We start from the raw sequence: 27,430 nt of genomic DNA on the forward strand, positions 1-27,430 counted from the left end.
TGTTCTTTTACAAATACTCGGAAAGAAATCAAGCATGAAACCACAGAGCAATCTTCCAAGAATTTTAAATATCAACTACTTAGGCTATGGTACAAGTTATAAAAGCAGTGTGTCAAAATACCACAAAATGGACCAGTTACCACTTCACTTGCATCTAAAATGACCCACAGTTAATTTAACTTTATGCTAACCACGCAGCTCACAGGAAATGGCTGGTAACAGAAAAAAGGGATAATGCAAGTGCAGTTTCAAGGCAGAGTGTTGTACACGTGATTCACGGGGTAAACAGCAATGCACTCAGAAACCGAGGCTCCACACACAAGAAAGCCCGCACATGTGCTTTAGAGCGGCTCGCTCTGTCACCAGAAGCCCTAGGGCGTCATCTCTTTCTGAGACTCGGAAGAGTGAGGCAGCCCGACTTCTTCCCTGGGGCTCTGGGGCACCGGGTCTTTAACTGGTTCCACACGCACAGCCGGCCGGAGCGCGTGGCCAGGCCCATCAGCAAGCAGACCAGTTTAGATTCTTGGTTCTGTTGCCACCGCATGCCCTGCACCCTGCAGCCACGCGTCCCCGATGGAAAATGTGCTGCCTGGTTTTCACTCGCCATGAGGGCGGCCTATGGTTACTTTCATGACGCTGTCTGCTCCCTGACCACAGAAACTTCCCTGCCGCTACCGTGCCCAGCACAAGCCAGGCCCACCGCTCCAGAGGCAGGCTCTGGCTGAGTTCATGATGGCGTGCTAAGCCGGTGGTCCAAATATGAAGACTGATTGGTCCCTGTGCCATTATGGAATGATTAAAGACCAGGCAGCTTTAAAAGTCTTAGACCTCTGAGCATAGTAAATGCACCTGATTTTCTTCTGGGGAAAAAGAGAAAAAAGAAAGAAAGAAAAACAGTATGCTCGGGGAGGCATGCGGCAGGGAGGAGGCAGGCACATACCGGAGTCAGGACGTCCAGCCGATCTCCCTGGAGCTCCGGGCTGTGCTGCCTCCTTCGGGGCGGGGAGCGCTCCCTGCTGGGCGGGCAGAAGCCGGCAAGTGAGGAGGCAGGACACAGGTTGAGGGAGCTCAGGGACTTAAAACGCCGAAGGCTGCCTAAGCGCGCCCCGCCCGCCCTGCTGTCAGTCTCCTCGGCCCGCTGCTCCGAGCTCTCCTTCTCCTCCTGGATCCACCTAAAAGAGAGCAAAACTCGTCAGCTGCCCTCGTCAGCACAGGACTGTGTCTGGACAACAAATTTGGGCTGGCATTCTGTGTCACGATGAGCAAATTCCGGGAACATCTGCTCATTTCACATCTCGGCTAAAAGGTTCGACTTTAACTCTCTTGAATATTCACAAACTTGGAAAAACTTAGCACTGAGTCTCACAAACTGGCGCCTGGTAATTCACGTTTGATTTGACTTATTTACGCTAACATTCTGACGGGGCCTGGGTGGCGACTCTCTCCCTGTGAGGAGATACCTGAGGTTGACCACCTTCATCTTCCCTGCTCTCAAGGCAGAGGTGCACGTCAGGGCCTCAAGTCTTTGCTGTGGGAATCGCGAACTCTCTATAACCAACACAGCGATTCACGAACAAGCTGGAGTTTCTAAACAAAAGTCCCCACACCAGATGAAGTGCTGAGGGGAGTTTTCTTTTTTAATGGTTGAATATGTACAAACACATCACTTGGTGAAGTTCTCCACCAGCTTTGTGCGAGTTTCTGGCTTCATGTCAATGTGCCGCATTAACCTAGCATTCACGCTTCCTGCTCTTCTCCCCTAACGTGTAGTGGGTGATTTTATATAGCAGTTTAACTACTCGATGATGCCTATAAAATGATTTCCAAAATAAACTACAGGATTCTTGCAGGTCATAACCTCTTCAGCTTCATTCTACCTATAAGTCCTGAAAGTTTCTCACTTGTGAGAGCAAGCTGACGGACAGAATTTATCATTTATAAAACAAGTCAACTTACTGCCTAAGGAAAATTCACTTTACCTGACAACTTGCTGTAAAAATAAAAATATTCATGTGGAAAAAACCGTTTCACATTTCCTGTGGGGATGGGGAAAGCCCATCTTTCTGAGCTGGTCTGAGCTGACACAAGGCCAAGGAAGGAGTCTGTCTAGGCGTGAAAAGTGCAGGCGCCACCACCTGCGATGGCTGGCTGTGCCGTTCACCCCTGCCTTCCCCCCGAGCCCCGCGTGCTCGGCACACAGGCACGGACGGGCACCTCGGCCTGGGCTGACGTGACGAGAACTATCTGAGCAGCAGCTCTGCCTGGTCCTGCGCACGGTCACCGGCCTGCGGCCGCTCTGGACACGGGCCCGGGACAGGGGCGTAGCTGTGCGCGTGTGGCCCAGGCAGGCCTCGGGGCCCCCGGACACCCGGCTGCACCCAGACCCAAGGCCCGCTGCTCACCACGAGGTGGGCCTTTGCGTTCTATCCCGTTCTGTAAACTGTTACAACTGCCAAGACGGTGTGGAAGAAAACATCTTAAATATACTGATGAGATGAGAATAACTCAAACCCATGTCTTTGGACCACTGTCTTACAACAAGCCAATCTTCACACTGTATTCAGTTAAAAAGGACAATGCAGATCTGAGTGGGAATTTGCCAACCCCCAAACCCCTGCTTTTCTGTTCCAGGTGGCTTTGCACCAGAACGTGGGAGTCTCCGATGGACACGGGAGGGTGAACCCTCAGGGTTGGGGGGCACACAGGCCGCAGAGGACACCGCCTCGGCACCTCACCCACCTTGGGGCTCAGAGCTGGGGGGGACACCCTACAACGCCCCCCAACAGAGTGCTGACACCAGCTGTGGACAGAACGCCCTGCCTCACTGAGCTCTCTCATCAAGGGCGATCTCAGAACTGAAAATCCTTGAAGCAGGCCTGAAGTCAGTTCTCTCACTATGGAACACTCAGACTTCTCGTACGAGAAGACAGCTCCTCAGAGAAGCCCAGGTTCTGGGGAGCTGAGTTCGGGTGCACCCACCGGATCTCTTCACTGATGGCGTCCAGCGGCTCCTGAAGCATCACAGGAAGAGTGTCGCCATCGGCCTGCCCACTGGGCGGCAGCTGACCGGCCGAGCTGAGGAGGGTGACCCCGTCGCCCTCGCCGTCAGACACATCCTCGTCACTCTCGAAGGCCTGGGCCACGCTGGCCACCACGCGGGCCTGCTGCGCGGACTCCCAGTCCTGCTCCCTCTGGCTCTGCACCTGGGCACGAGAGGACCACGGCTCGTCAGCGACATTCAGGACAGCTCACGTCTATCAGGAACCGAACACAATTTGACATGGAAGCCTTGACATTGGAGAAACGGCCATGCTTATGAGACACGGCCATCTCTAAAGCGAGCAGTACTGAAGAAACGGGCAGCAGGAGAATCCAGTTCCTAGGTGGCCTGGTGACACTCAGGTCTCAGCGTGGACGGAAGGCAATCCTATGAGGTTATTCACAAGGGTGGGCTGACCGAGTCAGAGACAAAAACCCAAAATTAAAAACAGTCCATGCCTCCATCGGGCAGGCTGAAGGAAAATAAGAAGGAAAAAATCCTTCAGCTCCGCAGCCGCTGGGTCCACGTCAGCGGTCATCACTTGTACTAGCTCCCCGAGGAGTGCCGTCCTCACAGGTTCCCAGCCCTCCGTGCTCCAGGCTGGTCTGAACACGCACAGACAGGAGCGAGCTGGGCAGCTAGGGGACTGGAGGGCCAGCCCCCCGCGGCTGTCCTCTCAGGGCACAGGCACTCGGGCTGTTCTGGGGGACAGCCCCTCGCACCGCAAGGGCGGCTCTGCCATCAGAGACGCACGGGAGAGTGCCTGCTGGGGCCCGTGCCGCCCTCCCGATCTCACACCTCACACCCTTCTCTCTGCAAGTCTCCCCCCTGTCCGACTCTCAACCCAGGTCCTGCCTTCTTTCCCACACATGACCTCAAAGCAACCGCAGGGCAGCCTCGAGGTGCTGGCTGCCGACTACCTGGACCCTGTGGCCAAAGCCCTTGCCCCTGTCTTCCTCACGACCCCTCCCCAGGGCCTGGTCTCCCCCTTCGCTGGCTGCAGGACCACCTCACCTGCCATCATCACTGCTCCGCTCCAGCGAACCAGCTGCCTATGGGTTCACCCCTATCAGCCAGTTCAGCACATCCTCTCGCTTCTCTCACCTTCAGATGGCACAACGGGAACCAGCAGACTCCTCCTCCAGGGCACCCTGCAGCGCCCACTGGGGGTCTCTGAAGGCTCCTTGGGAGAGGCATCTGCTGTCCATATAGTGTATGATCCATCTACATTATGCCTGTAACTGCATAGTGATATACTAACTCTAACTTACTGCTATGCGGGAAAAACACCATTTAATGAGACACGAAGACAAAGCACAAACCAGACTAATGGGACACGGCACTGATATGACCAGAGCAAGTGGTGTGATGCTGGAGGGGAGATGGATGTGTGAACTACAGCCTCCGGTGGGGGGGATGGGAGGCTGCGGACTGGATTGATGACGGTTAAACAGACAACAGGATGAGTCAGGAAATCAAAACCAATGATGAAAGCAGACACACCGTCAGAAAACTCCACAAGGAAAAATATTCAGAACTGTTTTTTTACAAATACTCGGAAAGAAATCAAGGATGAAACCACAGAGCAATCGTCCAAGAATTTTAAAAATCAACTACTTAGACAATGATACAAATTATAAAAGCAGTGTGTCAAAAGACCACAAAATGGACCAGTTACCACTTCACATGCATCTAAAATGACCCACAGTTAATTTAATTCTATGCTAACCACGCAGCTCACAGGAAATGGGTGGTAACAGAAAAAAGGGATAATACAAGTGCAGTTTCAAGGAGAGTGTTATACACGTGATTCACGGGGTAAACAGCAATGCACTGAGAAACCTAGGCTACACAGGCAAGAAAGCAGGCACATGTGCTTTAGAGCTGCACGCTCTGTCACCAGAAGCCCTAGGTGGTCATCCTGTGTTGAGACGCGGAAGAGTGAGGCAGCCTGACTTCTTCCCTGGGGCCCTGGGGCACGGGGCCTTTAACTGGTTTCACACGCACAGCTGGCCTGAGCATGCGGCCAGGCCCATCAGCAAGCTGACCAGTTTAGAGTCATGGTTCTGTTGCCACCGCATGCCCTGCACCCTGCAGCCAGGTGTCCCAGATGGAACATGTGCTGCCTGGCTTTCACTCACCATGAGGGCTGCCTATGGTTACTTTCACGAGGCTGTCTGCTCCCTGACCACAGGAACTTTCCTGCTGCTGCCGAGCCCAGCACAGGCCAGGCCCACCGATCCAGAGGCAGGCTGTGGCTGAGTTCATGATGGCGTGCTAGGCCGGTGGTACAAATATGAAGCCTAATTGGTTCCTGTGCCATTATGGAATGATTAAAGGCCAGGCAGTTTTAAAAGTCTTAGACCTCTGAGCGGAGCAAAAGTAGCTGATTTTCCTCTGGGGAAAAACAGAAAAAACAAAGGAAGGAAAACACTGTGCTCGGGGAGGCATGCGGCACGGAGGAGGCAGGCACATACCGGAGTCATGACGCCCAGCTGGTCTCCCTCGCGCGCCAGGCTGTGCCACCTCCCTCGGGGCACGGAGCCCTCCCTGCTGGGCGGGCAGGAGCCGGCAAGTGAGGAGGCAGGACACAGGTTGAGGGAGCTCAGGGACTTAAAACGCCGAAGGCTGCCTAAGCGCGCCCCGCCCGCCCTGCTGTCAGCCTCCTCGGCCCGCTGCTCCGAGCTCTCCTTCTCCTCCTGGATCCACCTAAAAGAGAGCAAAACTCGTCAGCTGCCCTCGTCAGCACAGGACCGTGTCTGGACAACAAATTTGGGCTGGCATTCTGTGTCACGATGAGCAAATTCCGGGAACATCTGCTCATTTCACATCTCGGCTAAAAGGTTCGACTTTCCCTCTTTTGAATATTCTCAAACTTGGAATAACTTAGTACTGAGTCTTGCAAACTGGCCCCTGGTCATTCACGTTTGATTTGACTTATTTACGCTAACATTCTGACGGGGCCTGGGTGGCGACTCTCTCCCTGTGAGGAGATACCTGAGGTTGACCACCTTCATCTTCCCTGCTCTCAGGGCAGAGGTGCACGTCAGGGCCTCAAGTCTTTGCCACTGGGAATCGGGAACTCTCTACAACCAACACAGCGATTCACAAACAAGCTGGAGTTTCTAAACAAAAGTCCCCAGACCAGATGAAGTGCTGAGGGGATTTTTCTTTTATAAGTTTTTATGTGTAACCAACGCATCACTTGATGAAGTTCTCCACCAGCTTTGTGCGAGTTTCTGGATTCATGTCAAAGTGCCGCATTCACCTAGCATTCACGCTTCCTGCTCTTCTCCCCTAATGTCTAGCGGATGATTTTATATAGCAGTTTAACTACTCGATGATGCCTATAAAATGATTTCCAAAATAAACTACAGGATTCTTGCAGGTCATAACCTCTTCAGCTTCATTCTACCTATAAGTCCTGAAAGTTACTCACTTGTGATAGCAAGCTGATGGACAGAATTTACCATTGATAAACAAGTCAACTTACTGCCTAAGGAAAATTCACTTTACCTGACAACTTGCTGTAAAAATAAACATATTCATATGGAACAGTTCCATATTTCCTGCGGGGACGGGGAAAGCCCGTCTTTCTGAGCTGGTCTGAGCTGACACAAGGCCAAGGAAGCAGTCTGTCTAGGCGTGAAAAGTACAGGCGCCACCACCTGCGATGGCTGGCTGTGCCGTTCACCCCTGCCTTCCCCCCGAGCCCCGCGTGCTCGGCACACAGGCACGGACGGGCACCTCGGCCTGGACTGACGTGACGAGAACTATCTGAGCAGCAGCTCTGCCTGGTCCTGCGCACGGTCACCGGCCTGCGGCCGCTCTGGACACAGGCCCGGGACAGGGGCGTAGCTGTGCGCGTGTGGCCCAGGCAGGCCTCGGGGCCCCCGGACACCCGGCTGCACCCAGACCCAAGGCCCGCTGCTCACCACGAGGCGGGCCTTTGCGTTCTATCCCGTTCTGTAAACTGTTACAACTGCCAAGACGGTGTCTAAAGAAAACATCTTAAATATACTGACGACATGAGGAAAACTCAAACACATGTCCTTGGACCACTGTCTTACAACAAGCCAATCTTCACACTGTATTGAGTTCAAAAGGACAATGCAGATCTGAGTGGGAACTTGCCAACTCCCAAACCCCTGCTTTTCTCTTCCATGTGGCTTTTGACCACAACGTGGGAGTCTCCGATGGACACGGGAGGGTGAACCCTCAGGGCTGGAGGGTACACGGGCCGGGGAGGACACCGCCTTGGCACCTCACCCACCTTGGGGCTCAGAGCTGGGGCGACACCCTACAACACCCCCTCCACAAAGGGCTGACACCAGCTGTGGACAGAACGCCCTGCCTCACTGAGCTCTCTCATCAAGGGCGATCTCAGAACTGAGAATCCTTGAAGCAGGCCTGAAGTCAGTTCTCTCACTATGGAACACTCAGACTTCTCGTACGAGAAGACAGCTCCTCAGAGAAGCCCAGTTTCTGGCGAGCTGAGTTCGGGCGCACCCACCAGATCTCCTCGTTGATGGCATCCAGCTGCTCCTGAAGCATCACAGGAAGAGTGTCGCCATCGGCCTGCCCACTGGGCGGCAGCTGACCGGCCGAGCTGAGGAGGGTGACCCCGTCGCCCTCGCCGTCAGACACATCCTCGTCACTCTCGAAGGCCTGGGCCACGGTGGCCACCACGCGGGCCTGCTGCGCGGACTCACAGTCCTGCTCCCTCTGGCTCTGCACCTGGGCACGTGAGGACCACGGCTCGTCAGCGACATTCAGGACAGCTCTCGTCTGTCAGGAACCGAGCACAATTTGATATGGAAGCCCCAACTTTGGATAAACGGCCATGCTTATGAGACACGGCCATCTCTTAAGCGAGCAGTACTGAAGAAACGGGCAGCAGGAGAATCCAGTTCCTAGGTGGCCTGGTGACAGTCAGGTCTCAGCGTGGACGGAAGGCAATCCTATGAGGTTATTCACAAGGGTGGGCTGACCGAGTCAGAGACAAAAACCCAAAATTAAAAACATACATCCTTGTCTCCATCAGGCAGGCTGAAGGAAAATATGAAGGAAAAAATCCTTCAGCTCCGCAGCCGCTGGGTCCACCTCAGCGGTCATCACTTGTACTAGCTCCCCGAGGAGTGCCGTCCTCACAGGTTCCCAGCCCTCCGTGCTCCAGGCTGGTCTGAACACGCACAGACAGGAGCGAGCTGGGCAGCTAGGGGAACTGGAGGGCCAGCCCCCCGCGGCTGTCCTCTCGGGGCACACGCACTCGGGCTGTTCTGGGGGACAGCCCCTCGCACCGCAAGGGCGGCTCTGCCATCAGAGACGCACGGGAGAGTGCCTGCTGGGGCCCGTGCCGCCCTCCCGATCTCACACCTCACACCCTTCTCTCTGCAAGTCTCCCCCCTGTCCGACTCTCAACCCAGGTCCTGCCTTCTCTCCCACACGTGACCTCAAAGCATCCGAGGGGCAGCCTCGAGGTGCTGGCTGCCGGCTCCCTGGCCGGGTGGTCACAGCCCACGCCCCCTGTCTTCCTCACGACCCCTCCCCAGGGCTGGGCCACCCCCTTCGCTGGCTGCAGGACCACCTGCCATCATCCCAGTTCCGCTCCAGCAAAGAAGCTGCCTATGGGTTCACCCCCATCCGCCCGGTCAGCACATCCTCTCTTCTCTGACCTTCAGATGGCACAACGGGAACCAGCAGACTCCTCCTCCAGGGCTCCCTGCAGCGCCCACTCGGGGTCTCTGAAGGCTCCCTGGGAGCGGCCTCTGCTGTCCCCCTCCCGCCTGGTCTCCAGCTCTCTGCAAGCAGGCGCTGTGCCCGGCTCTACCGGGCAGCTCCCGGGGGCTGCAGGAACCCATGTCACCAAGCCCCCTGTCCTCCTTGCCCACCCCGCCGCCCTCCAACATGTCTCTCCCTGGCTCCAGGCCCCACCCTCCCTGGGGTTATTCCTCAGGCCCTTGCGCCCCATTTCAAAGATAAATAACACATGATGTCCACCACTACAGCCTTCGTACTTTTTGAGAATGAAAGTACACAAATGACGAACCCTTTACACGATGACTGTCCAAACTCACCTGTTTGTCTGCGGTCCTTAATTCCTCTTCTAAGGAACTACACCTTTCGAGAGCGTGTCGTAGTTGCTCTCTCCACTGAAATAAAAGGGGCCGAATCACTGTGTGTTGATGTGTGTACATACGTTAGTGCGCTTCTTATTCTACCCTCACCTGATTCCATGGCTACTGTAACAGAATACCTTTAATGTCTCTCATTGACCTTAAGGTGAAGAAAATCTGCTTACTAACAGCTTTAAATTCTCAGTTTCAGAGGAAAAAACTGTTATCCTAAAAGAACTGTATTACCCAGTTTTTAATTGCAAATTGGTATACAGAATAAAAAAAACCTTGAGACATTTATGCCAACTAATACTTTTTAACTGGGCACTTCCCAGGTGTCTCAGTGGTAAAGAATCTGCCTGCCAATGTGAGAGGGCAGGTTCGATCCCTGGGTCGGAAAGATCCCCTGGAGTAGAAGATGGCCACCCACTCCAGTATTCTTGCCTGGGAAGCCCCATGAAGAGAGGAGCGTGGTGGGCTACGGTCCACAGGGTCGCAAAGACTCGGACATGTCTGAGCATGTACTCAGGCAACGCTTTTTAACCATATAAAACTCTGAGTTCTTACAGAAAAGCCTGTATTTACAAGAATTCAAGAAGCTCAAAAGTCAACTAGTTCCATAAATACACGCATCGTCCACCTAACCAGGCAGCAAATGTACAAATCCAGGACGGCCGCGTGGCTGGTACCTTCTCGTCCAGGGCCTTGTGGTGCTCAAAGAGCAATCTCAGGGCCCTGAGCAGCTCCACCTCGCTGGTCATGCTGGCTGGGGACTGCGCCTGCTGCGGGCCCGCCGTCATCCGGAGGGACGGCACATACCGGGAAACCAGGATCTCCAGGTGTTCCAGCAGCAGCTGCAAGGCGGGGCCAAAGGAGCACCTTCAACCTCACACTTGAATTCAGGGCTGAGAACGCCTCTCAGCCTCATGCTAAGACCAAAACCATGCTAAGGCACGTCGGAATCCCGCCAGTTCAGTCTGAATTTAGAGTGGACTTCCCCAGTGTCCCAGGAGTTAACACTCCACACTTCTGCAGGGCTCATGGGTTTTAATCCCTGGTCGGGGAACTAAGATCCCACACAAACTGCAGCATGGACAAAAATGGAAGCTAAGAGAACTCTCCCCTCAAGTGTACTAAAATTACATTAGCTCTCATCATAAATTTGAAGCAAGGTATGAGAACCCCAAACTGATCCACCTCGGTCTGCTCAGTGGGAAGATGTGAAAAATGACTTGAAAACCAGACAGACTTTAAAGACACCAACACGGAGCCCAGCGGTGACCCCCGCGGGGCACAGGTCAACACGTGAGACTCCGCCTACTGACCCTGGTGTTGTTCCTTTCGGCTTTCAGCTCCGCGATTTCCGCTTCTCTTGTAAGAAGCTGCTCCCTGCATGCCTTTAGTTGTTGAGATGTGGCCAACTCCTAGAAAACAGGTAAATGAGGAAGTAACTAAATGCAAACACAAATGTTAAAGAGAGCGAGACTCTGAAGACTGACACTGTCCATTCTCTCCAGGCTCCACTCAAAGGATCTCCCTGCCCCTCCGGAGAAGAGGGGGTCCGCTGACCCCAAGACCACACAGACCCCTACAACTCAGACTGGCCTGCAGCCTCCACCTCGACCTGGCAGGCACGCGGCAGGGGAGAACCCGGAATCCAAGCCAGCCTTCTCAAGACCCAGGGAAGTCTGAGAAACTTTCCTAAACATACACCTAACAACAAAGTGGATAAAGAGATTCTTCAACGACACACAGACAAGTGACCTAGAGCCCCTGGGGAGAGTGAAGAAGAAAGGTAAGGTCTACAAGGCCACCAGGCTTTGGAGTGTTCCTCTGCGAAAGAGGCTGATGGCACCCCAAGGCCATCTGTTAGCCTGACTCCACTGAAGTCACCCAGTCATTCAATGAACTGCTTAAAATGGTAAATTCATGTTATATGTATTTTATCACAATATGTATGTACGCGGGGCCGTCCATGTGGTGAACTTGCTCAAACCGAACCACACGGACTCTTTCATTCTTCGATTGTTCTTTGCACAAATACAAAAATCCTGGGCCACGTATCCCCTACTACATACTAAGTATTCGGCACCTAGAGCACTGCCCAACACTTTTTAAGAGGCATGCAGTAGACATGTGAAGCTATGAGGGTGTATGTTATATACATGAGCACTAGGTACCCGTCACGAGAACACTGGACGAACTGGTCTGTGCTTTGTAAGATGGGAGACGTTAAGGGGCTTAGTCTTTCTGCTTCAAGGACTGACTCTCTAGCTCGATCCACATGCCCCAGAGACTCCTCCAGCCAGGGGATGCCTTGTTTGGAAGAAGAGAGACCTTAACGGGCTTAGCCTTTCTGCTCCAAGGACTGACTCTATGGCTCAGTCCACGTGCCCCAGTGACTCCTCCAGCCACTGTTTCCCTTCCTGTGGGGCCCCCGCCCATCGTCCATGCACCACATGCACAGCCTCTTACAAGGTCAACCTGCTGGGGTCGATCCTGCCCAGGAGGCCAGAACGCCCTGGCCGGCAGGGCCCACAACCATGCGAACACAGTGAAACAGAACCCCAACGCTTCACCAGGTGAGGGCCAACCCGACGGGCCCAGCCCCCGGCTGCTCTCACCTCCGGCCACTCTGCTTCCAGGACTTGGGATGAGGCCAACTTATTTCTTGTCTTGGCCTTTTTCTTGGGGTTGCAGCATGGGAAAAGCGCCCAAAGGCTGGCCCTTCTGCGACCCATCCTCGCGGATGTGGGCAGCCCCCCACTCAGGGGCACCTGCTGTTTCCCAGGCAGATACCTCAGCACCTGAGGTATCACCACCGATCGCACACTATGACCACCGGTCTCACGCACACACCGCTCTCTCACACACACCGCTCTCACACACACCACTCTCACACACTGCTCTCACACACACCGCTCTCACGCACACACCGCTCTCACACACACCGCTCTCACGCACACACTGCTCTCACACACACCGATCTCACACTATGACCACCAGCTCCGCTGTCTCAAGAAGAAATGGCACGAAGGCTCTGCCTCCAGCACATCTCCCAGGAGCCCAGAACATGGAACCCACTCTGTCACAAGGGGCTCCATGGTAACAGGGGGGCTGGGCTCAGGCCCACCATCAAGGGTGCAGAGAGCGGGGAGGGGCTGCCAAAAAGATGGCAGGTGTGTGTTGGGTGCGGGAGAAGGAAGGCCGTGCCCACAGCTCAGGCCCACCCTCAAACGTGACCCTGCAAAGTCACTGGGTCACAGTCAAACCGAACAGTATAAACTGCTTCAGAAACCACCACCACTAGGGATGAGCACGTCTTCTAAGTGGGCTTCTGCTTCCTCCACCCCCGAAATAAGCCTGCAGTGAGGCTACTGAAAGGGCACCCCTGAACTCAAGGGTGTGCCCAGAACCCACCCGGCTGAGGAGCACTCACCATGCTGGCTGCCCCTCACTCTCACCCTGAGCTTGGTCCTCCCTGACTGGCTCCCTCACTCGAGCTCAGCAAGGGCTTGACCAACCTCGCTCCGGGCGCTTACAATGAACCCACAGTGGGGACAGGGTTTCATTCAACCTGCTGCGAGCTCGCGCTCTTAACTTGGACCCTGGGCCGCCAGAAGACTCGGCCCCATGGGGGCGGCATGGTGGAAGTTCAGGGGTGGCCCTGCCTCCAGCCGTGACAGCCAGCGCCTCCCAGATCCCGCCAGGGGCTGCCCTGCCCTCCCTCCGCGCCCGAGTCTCCCACCCCCTCTCCTGGCCCCACTCCCAGCCTCGCGGCTCTCCACGCGCCAGGGCATAGCCCATACTGCTCCTGGCTCAGCCCGGACCTCTGCGGTCACTTGAGGACTCAGTCCCCTGGGTGCTTGGGGTCGTATGTCCGCCCATCTCAGCAATGACAGACTCTGGGGAGACAGGGTACAGTTTCGGGTCCCGCCCTCAGTGCACCCTGAACACGTTCTCTTTTTTTCGCTTTATCTACTGGAGTTCTCTGAGACGTCTTTTGAAAACCTCAACTGTGGCTTTCAAAAACACTGTAAAATCACTGTGCTCAACTTGAAGAATAAAATCTTCATTGTCAACCTGAAAGTGAAACTGGAGGGAAGATTAAAAGCAGTCACTTTTCTTTTTTTTTTTAATCGACGAAAGAGCCTTTATTTACCTATTTATATATCTGCCTTGGTCCAAAAAATACTAAAGGTGGTAAAAGCAGTCACTTTTCAAACTGAAAAAGAAAACCCACATGTGACCCCATCACAGAACATAGGTCACGCAGCCCCGCCCTCCTCAGCTTCTCATCCACCACCAGCATCCTGTCATCGCAAGGCCTGCCCTGGGCTGGCAGGCGCAGGGGAAGCGGGCACACCGGCTCCTCCGTCCCCAGGCTGCGTGGGCCGCTTGCTCCACCTTCTTCCCAAATTCAAGTGGCACTGAAAGAGCATGGGCAAGCTGGGGATTCTGATCCGAAACACAACCGTGGGTACTAAGCAAGGACCCCTGCCTCTTGTTTTCCTGGGATCAAATAAAGATGATCAGTATAATTACTGTGATGCTTACATGTGGCCTCAGATGAGAGAAGACACCCAGGGCTTCCCCACTTCCAGTTACAGACGCAAGCAGCTTGTAGGTCAGCCTACCCAGAGCTAGAAAAGCTAAATACATTTTAAAAGAGGTCCTCAGGCAGCCACAATCCAAGATTTCAAGCAACAGGGAAGCCCAGTGAGGCAGCTGGAGACTGAGAGGTCCGCTCCTTCCCCCACGGCATCTGAACAAAGCTGACTCTGCGAACAAAAGGCAGGGGAAAGTCCAGCAGAGGGGACTGGCTAACACAGCTCTGGACGGTTCCTCGGGCTGGGAAGACAAACATATGAGCGCAGGCCTGACAAGTCAGTCCGGATGGTAGAGACCAATCTCCCCAAGAAAAGTTGGGCACAGAAAACGTACCCAACACTCTGCCCAAACTGGCTGAGCGCTGAGTATCAATCACCTCGTGGTCTTCAGGAGGCGGACGGTGGGATTCAGGACCTGCCGAGAAGGAGGGGCCCTGGGAGGGCCCCCAGGCTTCCAGACGGAGACGCCGGAGGGCTCCTCCCTGGGGTCGGGTGGGGGGAGGCGGGGAAGGTGGGTGAAGGCTGCTGAGACTCAGCTTACAAGGACCCCCCCAGCCTCAAGTCACTCAGGCCCTGAGTGAACAGAGAGCTCTGTCCCCACTAGAGGTCTACGTCAGAGGAAAGTCTGGGGAAGACAGCATCACTCAGGACCTCTAGGGTTTTCCAAACGTAGTGTCCAACATGCAACCAACAAAGCAAAAAAGGGTGTAACAACAAACAGGACCAAGAGAAAAAGAACTGAAACAGATCCAGAGGTAGCAGATGTCTATCAGAATATCAGAGGTATGCTAGAGGTATCAGATGCAAACGTCACCAGTTCAAAAAATATACTTGACCAAAGGAGAAATTTCTGAGAATCAAAACCGATGCTACAACTTTAAAATAACAGGGACTGAATTTACGAACTCAGTCTCTGGGCTTAACATCAAACTGGACGTACCTGAAGAGAGGATCAGTGAACTGAAGGATGGATCAGTTAAAAAATATATATAAGAGGGAAAAAAGTACAGAAAGAGCCCGTTGTGAAACTATGTTGTTAAAAGCTATAAATGGGTCCCCTTATGAGGGAGAAAAGACAGAAAGGGGAATAAGAAATGCCTCCAGGGGTTGGAAGTAAAGAGCCTCTTGATGAAAGTGGAAGAGGAGAGTGAAAAAGCTGGCATAAAACTCAGCATTCAAAAAATGAAGATCATGGCATCCGGCTCCATCGCTTCATGGCAAATAAATGGGGAAACAATGGAAACAGTGACAGACTTTATTTTCTTGGGCTCCAAACTTACTGCAGATGGTGAAATTAAAGGACACCTGCTCCTTGGAAGGAAAGCTATGATGAACCTAGGCAGCATGTTAGAAAACAGAGACATTACTTTGCCGACAAAGGTTCATTTAGTCAAAGCTGTGTTTTTTCCAGTAGTCATGTATGGATGTGAGAATTGGCCCATGAAGACAGCTGAATGCCGAAGAATCAATGCTTCTGGACTGTGATGTTGGAGAAGACTCTTGAGAGCCCCGTGGACTGCAAGGAGATCCAACCAGTCCATCCTAAAGCAAATCAGTCCTCAATATTCACCGGAAAGACTGATGCTGAAGCTCCAATACTTTGGCCACCTGATGCGAGAAACTGACTCACTGGAATAGAACCTGATGCTGGAGAAGACTGAAGGCGGGAGGAGAAGGGGACAACAGAAGACCAGACGGTTGGCTGGCATCACTGACTCGATGGACATGAGCTTGAGCAGGCTCCGGGAGCTGGTGATGGACAGAGAAGCCTGGCGTGCTGCAGTCCATGGGGTCGCAACGGGTCAGACGCTGAGTGACTGAACTGACTGGCACGGACGGGGGCAAGAGTTGGCTCAAGAATCAGACTATTGACTCAAAAATGAAAACCACACATTGGTTTCAGCAGCTCTGCGGGTGCCTGAGGCGAGAAGAAAATGTTCCAGCGCTCAGAGGAAAAAAGGTGTGGCTTTTAATGGCACAGCAACGCCGAGAGCTGACTTTTCAAGAACAACGAAGTCAGGAGATCATTGACGGGCGCCTGTAAAATGCTGCAAAGAAACACCACCAACCTGGAGTTCTACACCCAACAAAAACATGCTTCCAAGGGGAAAGAAAATAAAGACTTTTAGGGCAAATGGAAATGAGACAACTCTTCACCCACAGACATGAACTAAAAAGATATTAAGGCCGTGCTTTGGGAAAAAGAAAAGTAGTCTCTGACTGAAATATAAAAAACAAGTAAAGACCAACCATGAGGTAACTCTGACAGTACACATTAACTCTACAATCATGACAACACCAAAAATATATCTACAGTTTTAAAGGATAACAGTGACAAGGAGCAAACAGCCGTGTCAGGGAGGCAGTAACAGCACTAAGTTAGACTTAAATGTAAACCACGCGCCGTATCTGCGCACACTCACCCAACCACCTGGCAGAGGAGGAAGAACTAGAAAAGCACCTCATCCTTCTAACAGAAGGCCCGAGACAAGGACACAGAAGAGGCGGGACAGACAGAAAACAAACAGCAACACGCTGTCTGCACACGGGAACATCAAACTGTAAACAGAGCAAAGGTTCTCACGGAAAGATAAAAAGTGTCAAACTGATTAACATCAAAACTCTACACTATTCACAGAGGTACATGTGAAGATGGAAGACCACAGACAGGTGATACGAAAAGATACCCAGGCAAACAAGGACAGAAAACTGATGTGGCAATATCACTGTCAAACAGTGCCCTGAGTAAGAAGCATTCCTAGCGATAAAAGGAAGCATCTCATACTGATACAAGTTCAGTCTACCAAAAAGATGAGGATTCTAAATTTGAATGTACCTAATAACATAACCTCAAAATATCAATACATAAAAACTGACAGAAACAGAAAAGGAGTAACAGCCAGGTTCACAATCGCAATGGCAGACGTTAAAGACACATCTCTCACGGAGCTGGGCTCCCTGGTGCGTGGGCACCTGCAGCCATGAAGGACCTGAAGTGCGGCCGGCGCTGCGCTGAGGCGTGCTGCACACGTGAGACACGCACTGGAGTTTAAAGACGCAGCGTGAAGAAGAGAACAGAAACTGATTCATTGGGTTCCATCATGCTGATTGATCACACACGGAAAGGGTACTGCTTTGGGTGTGTTAAAATAAAACGTATTACGGATGATTTCACCTACTTCTGCTTTACTCAACGTGGCTACCGAAATCTGAATTATATGATTGACAAACCTGATCTAAGTGATACGCACGGAACACTGCATTCCCCCTGATACGCGTGATTTTCAGGGGCCCAAGGAACATATAACAAAAGGAATATATATTGGGCCACTAGGAAAGCTCGAATTATTTCAAAGGACTGAAATAATGCAGGGTATGCTTAGGGATTGCAATGGGCTGACGGTCTATGTGCCCTCAAACTTCACCCCGCACGTGGAGATGATACTCGGAGGCAGGGACTCTGGGAGGGGTCAGGTCAGGAGGGAATGGGCTCCCGTGATGCGAGAACAGGGAGAAGCAGCAGGCAGTCTAGGAACCAGGAACCAGGCCTCACCAGACGTGGCACCTGCTGGTGATCTTGGGACTGCCCAGCCTCCAGTACTCTAAGAAACAACTTTCTCTTGTCTAGCAGCTAGTCTACAGTATTGGTAACAGTAGCCCTAAAAGCCTAAGACAGGGCTCTTCATGGAATTAAGCTAGGAATCAAAAAAGGGTCACTAGAAAAACCTTCCCAAACATTGGGAAGTTAAATGACATACTTCTTGAAGAACTTCATGAATAATAATTTTAAAAAACACAACGAAAATTAGAAATACTTTTCCATAAAAGATAATGAAAGTCTGGCTTATTCAAACTTCTGGGACCCAGTGAACTATGTTTACAGGGTCTTAAAGCCTTAAACACATATCCTGGAAAAGAAGGAAGGCTAAAAATCAATTAAGCCTCTATCCCAAGAAACCAGAAAAGAAGCAGAGCAAACGACACACAAGGCAGATAGAAGAAAAAGGAGCAGAAAATAAGGAAACAGTAAGCACATACGAATTTTTTTAAAAAACAATGCCAAAAGTTGGCTCTTTGAAAGGATTGATAAAAATGATAAACCCCTAGAGAAACTGATTAAGAAAAAGAGACAGGGCACAAATCACCAATATCAAGGATTTTTAAAAGGGGAGACAACCCATCTTGCAGACAAGAAAGATATTATGAACACAGTTCACTTACCAATTGTAGAGTCTGCTGGCCTCACTAAATTCCTAGCAGTGGGAAATGCTTTACCTAAATAGACCCAAGAAGACATACAAAATCAGAAATTTTTATTTGCATGAAAAAAATTAAATCTGAAGTGAAAAGCCTCCCCACAATGAAACCTACTTGTTTTGCCAATCAATTCTTCCAAAAAGCCAGGGAAGTAAACAGCAATCTCACAGGAACTCTTGGGGTAAACCAGGAACACTCTCCTCCTTGTTTCATAAGACTAGCATAACCTTGATACTAAAACCAACAAGGAAAAGAAGTACAAGAAGGTCAAATTGCTGACTCTGAGTAGAGATGCTGCTGCTGCTACTGCTAAGTCACTTCAGTCGTATCCGACTCTGTACGACCCCATCCCTGGGATTCTCCAGGCAAGAACACTGGAGTGGGTTGCCATTTCCTTGGGGAACTTTCAAGACAAGACTCTTAAACCATGTCCAGAATTCACTTCATACCGTTGCCATTTCCTTCTCCAGTTTATAACAAGTATGCTTCCACAAAACCTAGAGAGGCCCAAAGGAAGACAGGTGGGGTGTATAAAAGCCTCAGCACTTAAGACTCAAGAGGCATAAAAACTTCCTAGCCAAAGAAATGAAAGTCTGATGGTGGAATTCGGAAGAGAGATATGAATAGCTTTGGGACTACACAATGGCCCCTGACACCTCAATGTAGGGGAGGCTCATGGCACAGACACTGAGTCTTTGGGTAGGAGTGAGATGGGGGCTGAAGACAGAGGTGGCTGCAGCCAGGCGCATTAAGAACCTTAAGAACCCTGCATTGCACCTCCCTTTTGCTTTGACTTGCCTGCCGGTTAGGCCAGCCGGCCACACCTCTTCAAGGGCCTCGGGCTGCAATTGAGCAGCACGACCTGCGACCGGACTCCAGTCCGGTCTGCATTGGCATACGCCGCCGCCACTCTACCTACATCCGCCCTGTTCTTCACCTGACCACGGGTCTTTTGAAACCGAACGTGAGGGTTGTGAGGGTGGTCTTTGCGAGACTAGGACTCTCTCCCCTCTTTCTGAGTCTCCCTTCCCTGTGCTTTGCAGCTCCTCACCTGTCCGGGGCGGGGGGCGGGGTGAGTCTGTGTGTCTCTGTGTGTGTCTTTGTGTGTGTGTCTTTGTGTGTCTGTGTGTCTGTGTGTGTGTGTGTGTGTGCCCGCTGTCGCCTGGGAGTACTGGGCTGGGGCAGCCCCTGGGATTGCCTGAGGCATGCCAAGGGAGCCCCAGATGGAGACCCGACTGTCATCTGGTTTCCTGGAAGCCAAATCCGGAGGCAACCCAGGCCTGCGGCGGGAGTGGGGGCCCCGGCCACCCACCGGGGGAGGGGCTGGGGCTGCGGGGACCCAAGAGTTGGGCCGCTGCTGTCTTCGAGGGCCGCCGGCAGGTTGGCTAGCCGGCTGGAAGGCAGGCGACAGCTCTGAGCCCGCCGGGTGCGAGGGGCCAGGGGCAGGTGGGGCTCGGGGCGGCCAACCGCGCCGGGGGTGGGGGGTGGGGGGGTGGGGGCAGGGCTAAAGGACAGGGGAGGCAGGAAGCCTACAGCACCCGGTATTCCCAGGCGGTCTCCCACCCAAGTACTAACCAGGCCAGACCCTGCTTCGCTTCCCAGATCAGACAAGATCTGGCGCGTTCAGGGTGGTATGGCCCTAGACGGAGGTGGCTGCAGCCAGGCGCCTTAAGAACCTTAAGAGCCCTGCGTTGCGCCTCCCTTTGGGTCTGACTTGCCTGCCGGTCAGGCCAGCCGGCCACTCCTCTCCAAGGGCCACGGGCTGCACTGGAGCCGCACAACCTGCGACCGGACTCCGGTCGGCCAGGGCCGGCAGCCCGGGGGGCGTCCAATGCCGCCCCGCCTCCGCACACCGCCAAGCCGGCCAGAACCCGCCTGGCCCGGCCCGGGGCCCCGGAGGGCTTCCTGGATCCCGAGTGGCCGGCTGGCGGTGCATGCCTGGGCCTGGGGTTGGGGTGAGGGGCGCGGAGGTCTCCGCGCCCTCCCGCCCTGGGCCTCTCCAGGCCCGCCCCCTGTCGGCGCCCCCCCCCCCACCCCGCCCCACTCGCGTTCGTGGCTCAGGGCCATGTGGCCCCGGAGGTGTCTGATTCGGGCCCGCCGCCGACCGTGGCCCTCGGTCCTCTGAGCCTCCCGCGGGCCTAGGCGTAGCGCAGCCGGGGCCCTGAGCGCCCATCCTGCCAGGCACCTGCCCGGGGCCCAAACCCACCACGAGCCACCGGCGCGGTCCACCCGAGCGCCTCAGCCCCGCCCCTTCGCCCCACCGTGGCCCCCCTTGTCCCCACGCCACCCGCCAAGCACGGGACCTTCCTGAGGGCCTTCACACTCTTCCTTAAAGAGTTCTACGTGAATTGAAGACAGGATCTACTGGATTTTCACCAACTGCTAAAACAGACAGACAGACAGTTACTTTGATCCTTCTTGCCTTACTGTGAGCTGTGACAGTAGGGAACCTCATGGCTGCTGCACTCAACGCTTTCATTCATTCTCTTGTTTAAAAACAGGGATTCATTGAGCTGCATGGGAGATGAATTCTGTCATTAGAAACTTTGCCACCAGGCGTAAGAAATATATTTATAACTCATTTCTTTCAGGAAACAGGTTTCAAGATCTCCATGAGAAGTCTTTTATTAAGATGAATCACAGCTTTTGTCAGGTTCTCCAGAAGTACTCTTATTTTTAACTCCCAAGGAGAATCACGATAATAGAACTAAATGAACCTAGTAGGTTATTTTCTCTCTAATGGCACCCGTCTTTATTCACAGGAATCCGGTCTACGTATTTCCTGGGCTTCCCTGGTGGCTCAGGTGGTGAAGATTCTGTCTGCAATGCAGTAGACCTGGGTTCCATGGCTGGGTTGAGAAGATCGCCTGGAGAAGGGAATGGCAACCTCTTCCAGTATTCTTGCCTAGAGAATTCCATGGACAGGGGAACTTGCAAGGCTACATAGTCCATGGAGTCACCAAGACTCGGACACAACTGAGCAACTAATACACGTATTTCTTACTATTTGCTTCGTAGAAGCAATCATTCATAGCCTTTTATAGCACTTTCTAAAGAACGTGTGGTGCCTTTTTCTTTGTTGTAAGCTGCACTAGGTCTTGGTTGCCACACAAGGGATCTTTAATTGTGGCGGGCAAACTCTCACTTGCAGTGTATGGCATCTAGTTCACTGACCAGAGATTGAACCCAGGCCCCTGCATTGGGAGCAGCCACTGGATCACCAGGGAGGCCCTCTAAAGAACTCTTCAAGTGCAACTTTTTGGATGTTCACAGCAGCTCTGGGCAGTCCTAGTGATGATACTGTTCTGCACTCTCGAGCCCGTGTCCTCCCCGAGGGACACAGGGGCCAAGCAAGCAGATAGATGCTACCCCAGCGTCAGACCGCAGGGCCAGACTGGCTGTGTAAACTCCCCTCCAGTGATGTCCTCTTTTTACTGTTCCTCTGGTAAACTCAGTACTGTTTTCCTTGGAGCGTGGGTTTAAAAAGGAAATCCTAGATGTGTTCCAACATTACTGCCCACTTTTAGGTGGATTGATATCTACCTAGGACTTGTTTATTAAACCCACCTGCCTGAGTACTGTGACTTGATTGGAGTTTTCTTGAAGTCACTCCTCAAGTATTGTGATGGCTTTCTCTGACATTAATAGATTTTTTAAAATGATACGTGTTGGGTGTTGGCGTATGGCTATGAAGAAAGGGGAGAATCTGTTGCTATTGCAAACCAATTATGGAGGCAACTTCAAAAGGAAATCTGAACTGTAACTATGTTTCTATTTATGTAAAATACTGTCCTTACCTTGCAGTCTGTAGTTGATGTGCACAGACACAGCAGTGGCTCGCGGGCTGCTCTTCTGCCATCTTCCTGTCCTCCTTCAGTCCCTGCATGTGTATAGGAACTTCAGTGAGATAATGGGGCATTTAACAGAGATTGCTCTGCGCAACACTGTCTTTAGTGTTTCTATTTTAAGTTTCCTAGGACGTTAATTTATATGCAAATAAAAGACACAATAAGAGAGTTCTGTGCCTATTGTGTATAGGTAACCTGAAAGTAAATGCAAGATATTGATCCCAGAGGGAAAATAAGTTAGAGCGTCTGTGTTCAAAGATTTTTGAAAGTTCTTATTTCAGGCTGAACCGTTGTTGGTGACCCGTGAAAGTCGCTCAGTCATGTCTGACTCTGCGAACGCATGGACTATACAGTCCATGGAATTCTCCAGGCCCGAATACTAGAGTGGGTAGCCTTTCCCTTCTCCAGGGGGTCTCTGCAACCCAGGGATGGAACCCAGGTCTCCTGCATGCCAGGTGGATTCTTCACCAGCTGAGCCACCAGGGAAGCCTGAACACTTATCAGCAGTTAAGGATTTAACAAATGCTAGATTGGAAAGCATTTGTTAAAAATAATAATTCTGCTACATTAAAATATATTTTCTTAAGTTCAAATTTTTTCAATGCAGTTGTAGGGAAGAAGTCTTTCCCCCTTATGGTAATATCAGTATGTTAATGCCTAAGAAGTCCTTTTTCGAAAAGTTACAAAAAAGACAAAAGGCGGAAAATTATGCCAATAAGGCACCACATAATGATGCAAAAAGATGGATACAGACAAGGAAAGAAGGAATAAAAACTAAGCATTATGCTACTGGGAAACCATCATGCAAGTTAATTCGGGGGGAGGGGGAACCTAATGGAAAACACTTGCTTCTATGCCATAAACCATCTTTGAATTCAGGTTTCATTGGATTTTTCTCGATAAACGTTTCGTCACCTATACGTTGGCTTGTCGTCTACTTTATGCAAAAGCCTGGAGCTCCTAACTACTAGGGGCTCTCCCATCCAAGTACTAACTATCCCTGCTTAGTTTCCCAGATCAGAAGACATCTGGCCCGTTCAGGGTGGTATGATCTTATGAGAGGGAGGCAGCTGGCGCCAGGCGCCTTCAAAGCCCTGCGCTGCGCCTCCCTTTCGCTCTGACGTGCCGGTGGAGCCGCACCTTTCCACGGGGCGCGCGCTGCACTTGAGCCGCCCGACTGGCGACCGAACTCGGGCCGGCCAGGCCCGGCAGCCCGGCCGACGCCGCCCCGTCCCCGCACACCGCCACCCTGGCAAGCAAGCCTGGCCCGGCCCGGGGGCCCGGAGGGTTGCCGGGACCACGAGCGGCCGGTCGGGCGTGCAGGCCTGGGCTGGGGGTTGGGGTGAGGGGCGCGGAGGTCTCGGCGCCCACCCACCCTGGGCCTCTCCAGGCCCGCCCCCCGCTCGGGCCCCCCACCCACCCCTCCGGACAGCTGCTCAGGCCCAAGTGGCCCCGGAGGTGTCTGGCTTGCGGGCGGGCCGCCGCCGGCAACTGGAGCGCGGCAGCCCCGCCCCTTCGCCCGACCGCGGCCCCCCCTTGTCCCCACGCCGCCCGCCAAGCACGGGACCTTCCTGAGAGAGCGGACGAGCGACAGGCAGGGGCACGGACACGGACACACACACAGACACTCGCACGCACCCAGGCCAAGGGAGACAGCCGGCCGGCGCAAGCTCCTCAGCCAGAGCCAGACCCACAGCGCCTGTGAGAGGCCGGGGGTCAGGAGACTCAGAGGCAGAAAGAGACGAAGGTTCAGAGACAGACTCCCAGACGGCCAGAGGGAGATGAAGACAGACACGCGCGGACACACACACACACACACACACACACAGGTGGAGACAGACAGAGGGAGACAGACCGACTGACAGAAGGCAAACGGGAGACAGACACGGGAGAGAGGATGGCATCCGATCCGAGACAGACACACTGGCACAACCGTGACCACCCCAGAGAGAGGCCCTGCGGAAGAAGCCGCTTCCCCAAGGGAGGGGGCGTTCCCTTGGGGCGGCCCAGGCTGGACGCGGTGCCCTGGGGCTGGCAGTCCCCCGTGGGGTCCCCAAGACTTCCTCGCAGCCGAAGTCTCAAAGGTCCCCTTCAGCTTGGCTCCCTAAGGCAAGACCCAGCCCCCGTCCCCAGACCAGAGGGTGAGTGTGTGAGAGTGAGTGTGTGAGTGTGTCGGCGGGTGAGGCTGTGGTCAGGCCGACCGGGGGCCGGGTGCATACCCACGATGGACGGGGGAGGGTGTGGAGGCGTGGGGCTGGGGCTGGGGGTGGGGAATCTGTGTGGTCCTCTTGCTGTCTCTCCCTCCCTCTTTCTTCTTCTTTTTTTTAAAGGTAAGATGTTTTTATTGAAATATTGGGAATATTCTCTGTACAGCAGCAGTCTCACTGAGAGGTAGTTTTGCTTCCCAAGTAACATTTGACAATGTTTGAAGACATTCTCGATTGTTAAATCTTGGGGAGGGGTGTTATGAGTATCTCATGGGTAAAAGACACAAATGAAAAATACTTCGGTTCAATTCTAAACACAGAGAATGTGCCAAATTCTCAAGAAACATTGTTCATATACTTAATTGACTTAATTTCCAAGGTCCTTATGCCTAGAGTAAGGAATCCAGAAACCACACCGTTTCTCGCCTAGCTTTACGCGGGACACGTGGGAGAACAAAAAGTAAGGTTTCACTCCATTAAATGACCTTAGTTTTCTCAGATGCAGTTTTCATAAGCTCACAAACTCCCGACCCACTCACCCTCCCCTGGGGTTGCAAATCTCTCCTTGGAGAAGCCAAAACAAAGAAAGCCCAATCCCGCACGGTGATCAGCGAAGTGCTGAGGAAACCGTCCCTCAGGGTTTCAAGGCGCTGCTCCCGCAAAGGGCCTGCCCACCTAATCACTGCCGGGCAAATGAAGGAGTACAACCTGCTCGAGAAACGCTCACTCAAGGGAGGCTTTGACGCCAGAGCCCCGGGCCCAGACCCCACAGAGAGCAATCGCTCCTCAGAGCCTCAAGGGCCAGGCCTCGGGGCCCGCTCCCCCAGGGCAGAAGGTGCGCGCTAGGGCGCGAGACTGGGGCGCCGAGAGGGCCTGGGACGCCCCGCGCACCCGCCCACCCGCCCTCCCAGAGTGGAGGAGGAGCCCGCCGGTCTCCGGCCCCCACCACCCCGGCCCCCGACTTACCGCGGTGCGCTGGGGGAGGGAAAGTGTCAGGAGTGAGGGTCTAGGCCGCACCACCACCCGCCGCTCAGAGAGCAGCGCGCGGCCGCCACGAAACCGTCGCCGCCGCCGTCTCCAGCACCGATACCGACCGCCGCTCCGGGCGCAGCGCGTAGGGGGCCCGACTGCGTCGCTCGCCGCCCGCCGCCAGAGGCTCGCTGCGCGCGCTCCCCCTCGCTGTCTGTGCATTGGCAGACGCCGCCGCCACTCTATCTACATCCGCCCTGTTCTTCATTGGACCACCGGTCTTTTGAAACCGAACGTGAGGGTTGTGAGGGTTGTCTCTGCCAGACTAGGACTCTCTCCCCTCTTTCTGAGTCTCCCTTCCCTGTGCTTTGCAGCTCTTCACCTGTCCGGGGCGGGGTGTGTCTGTGTGTCTCTGTGTGTCTCTGTGTGTCTCTGTCTGTTTGTGTGTCTGTGTGTCTGTGTCTGTGTGTGTGTGTGTGTGTGCGCGCGCGCGAACGGTCGCCTGGGAGTACTGGGCTGGGGCTCGGGCTGGGGCAGCCCCCGGGATTGCCTGAGGCATGCCAAGGGAGCCCCAGATGGAGACCCGACTGTCATCTGGTTTCCTGGAAGCCAAATCCGGAGGCAACCCAGGCCTGGGGCGGGAGTCGGGGCCCCGGCCACCCACCGGGGGAGGGGCTGGGGCTGCGGGGACCCAAGAGTTGGGTTGACGGTGTGTCCGACGGCCGCCGGCTGGCCGGCCGGCTGGAAGGCAGCCGACGGCTCTGAGCGCGCCGGGTGCGAGGGGCCAGGGGCGGGTGGGGCTCAGGGTGGCCAACCGCGCCCGTTGGTGGGGGTGGGGGTGGGGGCAGGGCTAAAGGACAGGGGAGGCAGGAAGCCTACAGCACCCGGTATTCCCAGGCGACCTCCCACCCAAGTACTAACCAGGCCAGACCGTGCTTTGCTTCCCAGATCAGACAAAATCCGGCGCGTTCAGGGTGGTATGGCCCTAGACGGAGCTGGCTGCAGCCTGGCGCCTTAAGAACCTTAAGAGCCCTGCGTTGCGCCTCCCTTTTGGTCTGAGTTGCCTGCTGGTCAGGCCAGCCGGCCACACCTCTCCAAGGGCCGCGGGCTGCACTTGAGCCGCACGACCTGCGACCGGACTCCGGTCGGCCAGGGCCGGCAGCGCGGCGGCCGTCGGACGCCGCTCCGCCTCCGCATACCGCCAACCCCGGCTACAACCCGCCTGGCCCGGCCAGGGTTTGCTTAAATACAGCAAAACTCTACACATTTTCACATCTCTTAGCATCTGTCTGAGGTAAAGCTTGACCTAATACATGTGGTATTTTAAAGTTTATCTGTGAAATGCAAACCAGAGCATCTCCAAATCTCCCAAATAGTATTGCCTATCAAAAGTGCAAGTGAAACTCACAGTCGTGTCTGACTCCTTGTGACCCCATGGCCTATACAGTCTGTGGAATTCTCCAGGCCAGAACAGTACCGTGGGTAGCCTTTCCCTTCTCCAGGGGATCTTCCCAACCCAGGGATCAAACCCTGGTCTCCTGCGTTGCAGGCGGATTCTTCACCAGCTGAGCCACAAGGGATGCCCAAGAATACTGGAGTGGGTAGCCTATCCCTTCTCCAGGGGATCTTCCTGACCCAGGAATCGAACCGGGGTCTCCTGCATTGTAGGCAGATTCTTTACTAATTGAGCTATCAGGGAAACCATTCTTGGCTATTGGTGATGTGCAAAATAGTTATTCCAGCATGGTTTAAATCAATATGATTTCCCATTCTTGCTTTTGAGCTGCGTATAATACCCTCTAGAGGGACTTCTCTGGCAATCCAGTGGCTAGGATTCTGAGCTTCCATTGTAGTGGGGCAGAGGTTAATTCCTGCTCAGGGAACTCAGATCCCACATGCCAGATAAACTATAAGACTCTCTGAAATGCAGTAATTTTACTTAAAAATGGTAGTTCTTATTCAGAAATTAATCAAATTAAATCTGGAAGAAATTTGATCCGAAAACTGTTATAAGATTTTTAAAACAAAAAGTGCCTATTTACCTATTGCAATCATTGTCTATGCCTATCTGCTTTGGGAGAAAGAAAAGTACAGTTGAATTATTAAGTCATGCAACAAAAATAAAAGATTTTGATTCTCCTGAATTTTCTTTTTCATTCAAAAATAGCTCCAGGCTTCTTTTCCTCCCAAGTGTCTTCTTTTTTCCTTGAAACTCTCAAGCTAAAACTTAGTAATTCTAAATTTGTGTATTTCTGGGAGAGGATTCTCTACATTTTAACAGAAGGTAGAGAACTTTATAGGCTGACCAAAACACAAACTTATGCTTTATGGAGAATCTGGATGATTTTGATTTTAATGTCTCTATCATTCACAGAGATGTTTC

At 53.3% G+C, this 27,430-nt stretch overlaps 1 protein-coding gene and 2 pseudogenes across 1 annotated transcript in view; all 3 read right to left on the reverse strand.

The window, feature by feature from the left end:
- LOC133050739 (liprin-alpha-1-like) overlaps nt 1–26,244 on the reverse strand; it is a 60,524-nt gene extending 34,280 nt beyond the window's left edge. The window contains 12 exon segments of the mRNA XM_061134994.1: nt 941–1,172; nt 2,980–3,203; nt 5,518–5,749; nt 6,038–6,126; nt 6,804–6,945; nt 7,554–7,828; nt 9,118–9,192; nt 9,846–10,010; nt 10,482–10,580; nt 25,045–25,238; nt 25,712–25,897; nt 26,136–26,244. Coding sequence (XP_060990977.1) covers nt 941–1,172; nt 2,980–3,203; nt 5,518–5,749; nt 6,038–6,126; nt 6,804–6,945; nt 7,554–7,828; nt 9,118–9,192; nt 9,846–10,010; nt 10,482–10,580; nt 25,045–25,238; nt 25,712–25,897; nt 26,136–26,244 — 2,022 coding nt within the window.
- Nucleotides 19,550–19,668, reverse strand: LOC133051378 (5S ribosomal RNA; annotated as a pseudogene).
- LOC133051377 (5S ribosomal RNA) lies at nt 25,920–26,038 on the reverse strand (annotated as a pseudogene).
- Nucleotides 26,245–27,430: the final 1,186 nt, after the last annotated feature.

Source organism: Dama dama, chromosome 33 (assembly GCF_033118175.1).
Source record: "Dama dama isolate Ldn47 chromosome 33, ASM3311817v1, whole genome shotgun sequence".
Lineage (NCBI taxonomy): Eukaryota > Metazoa > Chordata > Mammalia > Artiodactyla > Cervidae > Dama > Dama dama.